The sequence below is a fragment of the Bombyx mori genome, chromosome 4, assembly GCF_030269925.1.
Source record: "Bombyx mori chromosome 4, ASM3026992v2".
Lineage (NCBI taxonomy): Eukaryota > Metazoa > Arthropoda > Insecta > Lepidoptera > Bombycidae > Bombyx > Bombyx mori.
The window spans coordinates 8,607,393-8,617,980 of record NC_085110.1 but is presented as its reverse complement, the minus strand read 5'-3'; the positions used below and the strand labels follow the sequence as shown (position 1 = coordinate 8,617,980).

At 35.7% G+C, this 10,588-nt stretch overlaps 1 protein-coding gene across 1 annotated transcript; it reads left to right on the top strand.

The window, feature by feature from the left end:
- The first annotated feature begins 957 nt into the window (after positions 1-957).
- Positions 958-9,408, top strand: LOC101743412 (phosphatidylserine synthase). The gene is made up of 7 exons (XM_004929245.4): positions 958-1,354; positions 2,485-2,743; positions 2,952-3,262; positions 3,824-4,078; positions 6,373-6,595; positions 7,146-7,206; positions 7,790-9,408. The coding sequence occupies exons 1-6, from the start codon at positions 1,194-1,196 to the stop codon at positions 7,188-7,190; spliced, it is 1,254 nt and encodes a 417-aa protein (XP_004929302.1). The 5' UTR covers positions 958-1,193; the 3' UTR covers positions 7,191-7,206; positions 7,790-9,408.
- Positions 9,409-10,588: the final 1,180 nt, after the last annotated feature.

The following is a 10,588-nucleotide window of genomic DNA, read 5'->3' as shown; positions in this document are numbered from 1 at the left end:
GTCAATAAAACATTGAAGAGAAAAAGAGTTTTGAATTATTTCCCAGACATCATTAATAGCCATGATGTTTTTATGGGATTTCTTTTGATGAAGATACGCTACACGGTAGACGTCACGATCTATGAAAATAGCGAAACGTCCGTTGTCTTCGCAATCCTGGGCGCAACTGGTCACACGAATGCGTGGGAGACTACGCGAAGGATCGCGGTTCGCGCGCTTTGATGTCTGTTAAAAAACCGACACAGCTTGGAAAACCACGAATGCAGCGAAAACTTTGCATAATCATTTGCAAATGTCGTCCTACACTTGCGGGTTTGCGTATTCGTGTGAATGTGAGTGACCGGTGTAAGAAAAAGTCAGGACTTCTCATCTAGACACGGTCAAAGAAATATGTAAGAGTTTTATAAAAATATAAAGATAATAATTTTATAATGGTGTAACAGTGTTCAAACTATCTGCACTATAATTGAGTCGACTATTATCAAAGCCGGCAATCTGACTTTTGGATAATTATTGGTAAATCAGAAAAACGAATTATTGACTTTGTATTCCATTGGCAGTCACAAAACTCTTCGGAACGACATCTTAGATAAATAACAGGTTAACTATTAACCTTTATTTAATGCAGGTTTTGAACAGTATTCTTTGAAGGAGACGATTATATTCAAATCAATCTGTATTGACATATGAATAACATTTTTTTGTCCAAATGCACAGATTGCCACCTTTGATAATAGACGACTCAATTATAATGAAGCAGTCTGTTTTTAAATAGTCCCTCATCACCTACAGAACCCATCCCCTCAAATTTAACCGTCCAACAGATATCTTGAATTAATGGTGGATTCTTTGTTATTTTTATTATTTTATTGTTTAATCAAGGAAATATTCATTTTTGTACGTTGTAACACGACAGATTTTTAGTAGTTCTCGTTCTCTTTTGGTAGAATTCAGTAAATTTTAACCTCCACTAGCAGTAGATTTGTCAAATCAAATCTGGTCACGCTGGTAAGCTCAAATATATTAAGTGTATAATCTATGCTGGTAAGGGAGTACCATTCCCCCATTTCCCCCCTCTAATACACTATAATCGTCGTCCTCCTGATGTACGGTCGTTGACAAGAGAAGCTCGATATAAAAAAGTAATGAAATAAATCGAATTACTCATTAACCTTCTGCATAAAGAGTAAGCAATGGGAAGTACAACTACCTTATCAAATGAACATGCGGACGCTTTCAGTTCAATAAATGAAAGACCGGTGGATGATATTTCACTGGAATTTTTCTACAAACCTCATACTATAACGTTATTAGCTGTTTCGATTGCTTCAGTTATTTATACAGCATTTGTCAGGTATGTCCGATTGTTTTTTCGTAATTTACTAAAGATAATAAATATATGTTAAGTGATGTAATCCACTAAGAAAACGACTATAACCTTATAAATAAAAAATACTAAAAAGAGTAACAAATAAAATTCTCTCTAAAATATAAATACGATTAATTGTAAATTATAGTATTCTTAATCAATGGATTATATGCTGCGAACTCAAATATAGTCTGTTTTACCTTGGTACCAATGTATAAAATAAACACTAAATGTTAAGTCAAGTTATCATACCTATAATTCACAACCAATTTAGTTCAGACACTGTCTGAACAAATTTGCAGACTCACAATCCACCTTAATAATAACACTATAAGTTATGTATATGTATTAATTTTTAGTTATTGTATGTATTGGTAGGCAGCGGCTTGGCTCTGCCCCTGGCATTGCTGAAGTCCTTGGGCGACGGTAACCACTCACCATCAGGTGGGCCGTGTGCTCGTCTGCCTACAAGGGCAATAAAAAAAAAAGTATTAACACTTGAACCTTAGCCTATCTATAGAAATGAACATGTTTCTCTCTTGTGGTCCATCTATTTGCTGCTCTGTTTTCAGTCAGTCATACTGATTTTGCCACCAAGTGAAACTTAATATAAATATATATAAGCTGTATAGATAATATAAAACTTGCTGTTCATTAAATAAAATATAATGTATTTATTAACTAAATGATAAGTGGTTTTACTTTTCAATAAAGAATCCACTTTGATTATGTAAACATGGCAGTTATGTTGGGAGTAGTCATTGAAGTGATGATGATATAAAAAGATGAAACTTTGGCAGAAGCATTGTATTGTTTGTTTCTACCAAATTAATTCAATTGCAATTTTGATACTTTGATGTTACTCTACACAAATTATCTATTACCTCAAAAAAATAATAATTATTCATTGTGAAAATAAAACAGTTTTATGTTAAGTATTTTGGATTTTGCAAGTCATAGACATTATTGAAACGATTACTACAGTATAATCTCATGGTTTTTATTTTCATTATATTATTTCCAATGTTTTGAATTTCCCTAAAAAAATTCTTGGTCACCATTTTGTGTCCAAAATCACCAAACAGTATATTAATTAAACGTTTCATTTTTTCCAGAGATGAAACAAATACACAAGATAACTTATGGTCTGGAATTTGCTGTGTAATTTTCTTTTTCCTTATAATATCAGTCCTCACATTCCCTAATGGCCCATTTACTAGACCACATCCAGCTGTATGGAGAATTGTTTTTGGGATGTCAGTACTATATCTTCTTGCACTGTTGTTTCTTCTATTTCAAAGCTATTCCACTGTTTATGAGATAATGTATTGGGTGGATCCTAATTTAAGAAATTTTCACATTGACATGGACAAGGTATTCAATATTTTTTTACAAATTTCCCAGTAATCATTAAGAGTTCAAAAAAAGTTAAAAAATATAATATTTTATAATAATATTTGCTAGAATTTTTTTCTACCTAAAAATCTATTTAGGTATAAATAAAATATTAAGTGTCACATAAACTTTTTTAAATATTACAAATAGAATTATTGTAAGTAAAATTAAATTTTGTATATTACAGGAGTATGCTGTTAACTGTACAGACATAACTTTAGCAAGAGTGTGGTCTCATGTTGATGTGTTTGCATGGGGCCACTTTTTAGGTTGGGCTTTTAAAGCCCTACTATTTAGGCATGCAGGCTTATTGTGGGCTATTTCAATAATGTGGGAAATAACTGAGATAGCATTTGCACATTTGCTCCCGAATTTCAAGGAGTGTTGGTGGGACTCTCTTATTTTGGATGTTTTGATTTGTAATGGGTTGGGTATTTGGTTTGGTCTCAAAATATGTAAAGCTTTAGAAATGCGAGCATACAAATGGGTCAGTATCAGGTTAGTAAAAGGATTTTTGTTTTGTTTTCCTTAAACATTTTGAACTTTGAACTATCTTTTGTTAAACAGTTTCTGAGATCCATAGACAATATAATAATAATAATGTAATGTTCCAAACAGATTGAAGCTATCTTTGCATTGAAATATTAATTCTTAGTTATACATTTAATATATAAGCAACTATACAATAACAAAGAAACACATTTTCAATGATTTGCAACAAGCTTAACTTGCTCCACATGGACCTGAATACAGTAATATGTGTACAGAGAATCAGTAAAGCCAACTATCATTATTGGTACATCAATCCTCATGCATAACCATGCATAACTCATACATAATAAATATGCAATAAAAAGGATATATATATAAATAGAGATATTTAGGGAGAGTTACATAGACAATTAAAGTGAACATCCTATTATTCCAGATGGAAATTGTACATGTAGCATTGATAAACTGCAATGTTACACATTGTTAAATTTCCAAAAATATCTAAATACTATCATTATTGCTACTACTTGCAAAATTTATTTTTACATAATTCCAATTCTATTCTAGAGATATATCTTCTACAACCGGAAAAATTAAAAGAGCTATACTACAGTTTACTCCTGTGCAATGGACTCCTGTGCGTTGGTTAGATCCCACAAGCACATACATGCGTTTCTGTGCTTTGAGCCAACTTGTTGTGTTTTGGCAAATTTCAGAATTAAATACTTTTTTTCTTAAACATATATTTGAAATGCCACCATCACACCCACTGGTAATTGCACGGCTCTGTCTGATAGGCGTAATTGTAGCTCCATCTGTAAGGTAAGTTTTTTTTTATTGCTTGGTTGGACGATATCACGGCCCACCGAATGTTAAGTGGTTACCGGAAACTATAGACATCTACATCTTAAATGTCGCCACCTACCTTGAGATATGAGTTCTAAGGTCTCAGTTTTTAAAGTACAACAGCTGCCCCACCCTTCAAATCGAGACGCATTACTGCTTCACAGTAAAAATAGGCAGCATGGTGGTACCTACCCGCGTGGACTCTCAAGACGTCCTACCACTAGCAATTACGTAAATTATAATTTTGCGTGTTTGATTTTTATAACAAAATTTTATTCCTTCACTGTGGAAGTCAATCGTGAACATTTGTCAAGTATGTATTTCATTTAATCATTTCCGCAGGCAAGTATCAATAAAATTTGATACTTACCTGCGGAATTCGAATACCGGTGCGTCGCTAGAGATACAAATGCACCGGACGTTTTATCTTTTTCTCCCCTATCTACTCGCTGGTACCCTATGAGGCTATTCCAGCTACGCCCTGAAGGGTAAGTGAGCTCACGGGCTCAACCTAAGAGAATTTGCTAACACTAGCCTTAGCAAGATCGGAGCTTCCCAGAATCTACCACCAGATCGAAATCGCGACTCATTGAGAATATCCGGCGAGAAACTCAGTGGGCTGTGTTTATGGGTTAGTTCACTCGTCGAACGTCGTCAACGAGGACGGTGACCGGTGCTTGAGGGTCCTAAAAGCACCGAGAGTGAATCCGGGGATCCGACAAGACATGTTTCTCGTTGCCCCGTGGCGGTCGGCTATTTAATTAGCGGCGGCCATGATTTGAGGGTTTTCGTGTCGCGCCGCTTTGTCGAAGTAGCGTTGTGACGCTTCCTTAAGATACTTACGTATTGGTACTAGTTTTAGGTCGTCGTGAAGATCTATATTCCTCACATACCACGGTGCTCCAATGGCTATCCTGTAGAAACTGGATTGGATGACCTGGAGAGAGTTAATGTGTGTATGGGCCGCGTGATCGAACACTACACTTGCATAGGTCCTGATAGAACGAATGCAAGTTTTGTAGAGTGTCACCTTGTTATGAAGGGAGAATTTACTTGCAGATCGTGAGGTAGAGAACTCGGTCACGTACTGACTTAATGTGGGGCCCGAATGACATCCCCCTATCGAGAGTGACACCTAACTATTTAGCCTTCGAAGCCCACAGTATGGGCTGGTCAAAGATTTTAACGGCGGGAATAGAGTTACCGTGCCTAATTGGTGACGAGATACTAGCATTAGTCCCGGCAGGTGACCCCTTTTGAAGAGCACGGCTGTACTTTTCGTGGAGTTGATGTCAGTGCGCTACTTTTTTTTTTTTTATTGCTTAATTGGGTGGACGAGCTCACAGCCCACCTGGAGTTAAATGGTTACTGGAGCCCATAGACATCCACAACGTAAATGCGCCACCCACCTTGAGATACAAGTTCTAAGGTCTCAAGTATAGTAATGACGGCTGCCCCACCCTTCAAACCGAAACGCATTATTGCTTCACGGCAGAAATAGGCGGGGTGGTGGTACCCACCCGCGCGGACTCACAAGAGGTCCTACCACCAGTAATTACGCAAATTATAATTTTGCGGGTTTGATTTTTATTACACGGTGTTATTCCTTCACCGTGGAAGTCAATCGTGAACATTTGTTCTTACAGCTTATTATGCATGAACGAAATCTTCCTACTCGAGTAGTAGATAGCCGTATCATCCGCGAAAAGGACACCAAGTGGGTCGCCGGTGACCAGGGCATATCGTTAAACAGGCTAAAAAGTAGCGGGGAAAAACGGACCCTTGCGGGACTCTGGCTGAAATATGTAGCGAGAGAGAACGAGTTCCCTTGACTCGATACCGAAACGAACGGCTGGACAAGAAATCTCGTATGATTAGCACGAGACTTTCTGGCACGCCCATGTTATACAGTTTGTAAATTAAACTGTTGTGCGAGACTTTGTCGAACGCCCTCGCGATATCGAAGAAGAGGCCGCGTGCCGGGGGGACGGATCTGCGTCTATTTAGCTCTACTAAGATGTGCTCCGTAAGGCGGTGCACTTACTGAATGCACGAGTGTTTCGCGTGAAACCTCTTATCCTTTAGGCCATGGCGACTTCATAATAAAATTAGAATTTATTAAATTTGTTTTCAAATGAAATAAATCGTTTGTCTTAATCAAATGAAAGAGCTATTTAATAATTATATGGCAAAAAAATACCTTTTGGGTTGAAATATTTTAGTGCTAAACCCTATTGCAGAATTTAAGCTTTGAAATCAACTACTTTCAGACAGTACTACACATACGTGACTGATCCAAAATGTAAAAGAGTTGGAACACAGTGTTGGGTTTATGGTGCAATAATGGTTACTGAATCAATGTTATGTATTAAAAATGGAAAAGAACTCTTTGGTCAAGCTCAAGTATGCAATGTTATCATATGGCTAGTTATCCAAATGTTAGTGTCCATAGGATGTGTCTATGGGATGGTGTTATACCATCGTTATTTTGAGGTAAGTTAAATTTAAATTGTACCTAATTTTTTTTTTTCAATTCTTAAATCTCGTCCAGATGAATCTCAATCACTTCCCATTTATGCCCATTTCTAATAATGAGCTTTCTATCTATATTAGATAAAAAAAGAATATTAAAATATTTAATTTTTTTAATAATAATAAAATATTTCGTTAAATTAGCAAATTTATTTATAATAATGGACAATACAACCGTAAATTTATATAACAGTAAATATAAATGATTTTGAATGACGCATTTTTGTGGTACAGAAGAGCCATTTTTATATTTTCGTGTGTGCAGACCAGTGTACGTCCCATCTGATGTTGAGTGGTCCCCGTAGGACCTGGACATCAGCAATTCCAAGGACAGCCCAGCCGCTACTCGCCGCTGAGGACTCTCCTCAAACCTTGTTTGACGAAGGAAGTGTCAAAATGCCCTGGGTGGTCTTTGACAGAAAGTATGTGTTACTTACCGTTATTTACACATAAAATCCTAAAATACTACCAGCAGTTTTATACCATTCGAAAAATATTTCAATTTTTACAGTCAGCTGAGGAGTCAGCTGGTGACAGTCCAAAAAAAGCTAACTAAGGGTCTAGTGTACATAGTAAGTACTTTAATTTCAAATTATTTAAATCTAAAAATAAAATTATTTTGTGAACTGACTTTCTATTTATTCTATGCATTCATATTAATTTGTATTTATACATACATATAAATAAAATTGGAGTGTCTGTTTCTAATATTGAAATAACCGCTTTTTACTACATATGCATAAGAATATATTATATACGGTACATATACCAAAATAACATTTTTTACAATTTTTGTCTGTCTGTTTGTTCCGGCTAATCTCTGGAGCGGCTGGACCGATTTTGAAGAGACTTTCACTAATAGGTAGCTGATGATATAAGGAGTAACTTAGGCTAATTTTTTTAGACTAGCTTCGCCCCGCGGCGTCACCCGCAGTTATTGTCGTACCGCGCAACATGGCGGGCTTCGCCTATAAATAATGAAATTTAATGTTTCCGAAGCGAAGCGAGGGCGGGTCGCTAGTAAAATAATATAATTATAAATTTATGTACCTAAGTATTTAAGAATAATTGTAATAATCATCGGTTTATCCTTGCAGTGAACACTCCTACATTTGTTTGAGATTATAATATACAGTCATTATTGTTTTATTTCAGATTTTACTCAGAAGATTTGACAGCGTATATTTCTATGGCTTTCGTAACCGCGTAACATTCGGTGGCCGTGAGGTCGTCTGTAGATCTACGCTAATAAAATTAGAGTAATAAAAATAGCCAAAAATTATACTACATACCTGCGTATGTAGTTTTCCTCAATATGTTGTATGTCTATTAATTTATTGCTAGTTTTATTGAATATTAGAATTGTATAATAGATCATAGATATAAATAATATCTAAACATTATTAGAAATCTGAAGAACAAACCACGCCTTCTATATTGACTTACGCAACTGGAGTGGAGGAACAAAAAAAAATTCATTAAAAATGAATAAGTTTATTAATTTCCTAGTTTTCAATATTAAAAAAGGAACGTCTAATATATCCCAAAGATCGTTCGTGTCCGAAATTCGACCTACATCAGTGACACCCTAAGTTTTGGTTTAGTTTTATGCATACAGGATGAGATGGTACTTAACTTAAAATATAGATTTTGTTGTTGTTAAAAAATTCAATACACGCAACAGAGCTATTGTTGTATTTGAAATGTGATTTTTTTACCAAACGTAAAGGATAAATTAAACATTAAAATTTTATTTATAAATCTTAAAGATGTAGTAGAAATGTACTTTTAATATTTAGGTAAATATTCAAATTTCAAATAAACTTTGGAAAATTAAAAGTAGTTACTCGTATTACCTATAAAGGTTTTAATTGAAATATGACCAGCTCTTTCGTAGTGCTCTATATTTTATTTAATTAATACAATATCAGTCTGCGTGGACTGATACCACCGCATTGATTTATTTGCCGCGAGCAATCTCTCGGGCTGAAGGAGGCGACATCGTCGTTAACTAATGCATTTGAGACTAATCTAGAGGCTCAAGGACAACTTTTTTCTCATTGTATTGTCTATGCTAACGACTCAATATCGGGTCGGCCATGAGTTAGTCTCCCTATTCACGCTATTAAAATAGCCCAACCGTGTTTTAAAGCATTACACATTACTCTCTAAAAATATGCTTTTCACGTTAACCGCACTCTCTTGCAACGTCTGTCTCGATAATATGCGTTGCAGCTATAGCGTTATCATCCCAAATGAAGACTCTTTTTTTAATCACCTCACTTAAGGTTGGCTGAAATCAATAGAATTAAACAATTAAATCACCTCATTAAGGAAATTAATAGAATTAAAATACTTTAATAGTCGAATAATAATAAATCGAATTGAATTTCAAATAATCTTTTTTATCCTGGTGTTGTAGTTACTACCAGCATCTGTTAAGAATGTGAGACCAAAGTAATAAAATTATTGTATTATCATAATAAAATGTAAAGAATTCAGTTACGTACATATATAGCTATATAGATAAAAGTCAAATACAGGTCAAGCTAATAAAAGCCTGTTAAAGTTGAAAAGGCTGGCAAAAAGCTTACATCTAAAAAAAATGTTTGAAAATCATAACTCGGAACGATCTTTTGTGCTACTTAAGTTTGTGTTGTAATAGTAATTGTTGTTGGAAAAACATTCCAATGTGTGTTTTGTAAAAATCTAGTATTACATTTCCTCAAGTATTACATGTCACATTTTGACAACAATAAACTTTTATTCCCATCTCAAGTTATTTAACCTTAGACTTGAAAATATATTACTACAATGATGATTCGACTAAAAGACTATCACTTCAGTGTGCTTAGTGCGAGTTTTTTAACGTTCTCGATAGCGTAAAAGTTAGCTCATATTTGTATGGAATAGGATCGTTTGCGTACTTTTGTCGCTAGGGGCGCTGTTCCAATTGCATACAAAATTGGGTTAACTTTTACGCTATCGAGAACGTCAAGAAACTTGCACTAGGCACTCTGATTGCTATGCTTCTCTAGCAGAGCACGTGGTGTTGCTAATGTTATGGCTTCATATTAATCCTTAAAGAGCCTCTGCCGAACACCAACAAGCCGGATCAAACTTTAAAAAAAACAAATCACCCTGTATGTTTGAAGCGTTCCCTGAACTAAAACAGTTAGTGGGCAATGATGCTGTTGATCTTTTTTTTGTTTTATTGCATAGAGACGAACAAGCTTTCCGCCTACCTGGTGTTACTATACCATAACCCTTAAATGGACGATTTTTGTTTCACGTTTTAAAAAAATATATTTGTGTAATAGACAACCTCTGGGTCTGCGGAGGGACTTCGGTTCCCTCTGTATTTTGTACCGTATGTTCCATGGGGAGTGCTCTGAGGAATTGTTCGAGATGATACCGACATCTCGTTTTTACCATCGCACCGCCCGCTACCGGAGTAGAGTTCATCCATACTACCTGGAGCCACTGCGGTCATCCACAGTGCGTTTCCAGAGGTCTTTTTTGCCACGTACCATCCGGCTATGGAATGAGCTCCCCTCCACGGTGTTTCCCGAGCGCTATGACATGTCCTTCTTCAAACGAGGCTTGTGGAGAGTATTAAGCGGTAGGCAGCGGCTTGGCTCTGCCCCTGGCATTGCTGAAGTCCATGGGCGACGGTAACCACTCACCATCAGGTGGGCCGTATGCTCGTCTGCCTACAAGGGCAATAAAAAAAAAAAAAAACATGTATTACTGTCTAGGAAAAATGAGTAAAAAAATCTAGACATGGATTTACTATACTTTTTTTCAAAATTCGTTCAGAAATAAGAACTAGTTGTCAAAATTAACAAAAATTTAAAGAAGGTCAATTTTATCTGTGATGTTTAGTATGTTTTTTAAAAACAACATTGTCCATTTAAGGGATAAACTGCGATCCGCCATCCGTTTGCGATAAAT

What these genes read in the sequence shown, in the direction of transcription:
- LOC101743412 (XM_004929245.4), top strand. Translation starts at nt 1,194, where the DNA reads ATGGGAAGTACAACTACCTTATCAAATGAACATGCGGACGCTTTCAGT. An exon ending in TTCACATTGACATGGACAAG is followed by an intron (nt 2,744 to 2,951) that starts GTATTCAATATT and finishes TGTATATTACAG; the next exon opens with GAGTATGCTGTTAACTGTAC. An exon ending in ATTGTAGCTCCATCTGTAAG is followed by an intron (nt 4,079 to 6,372) that starts GTAAGTTTTTTT and finishes AACTACTTTCAG; the next exon opens with ACAGTACTACACATACGTGA.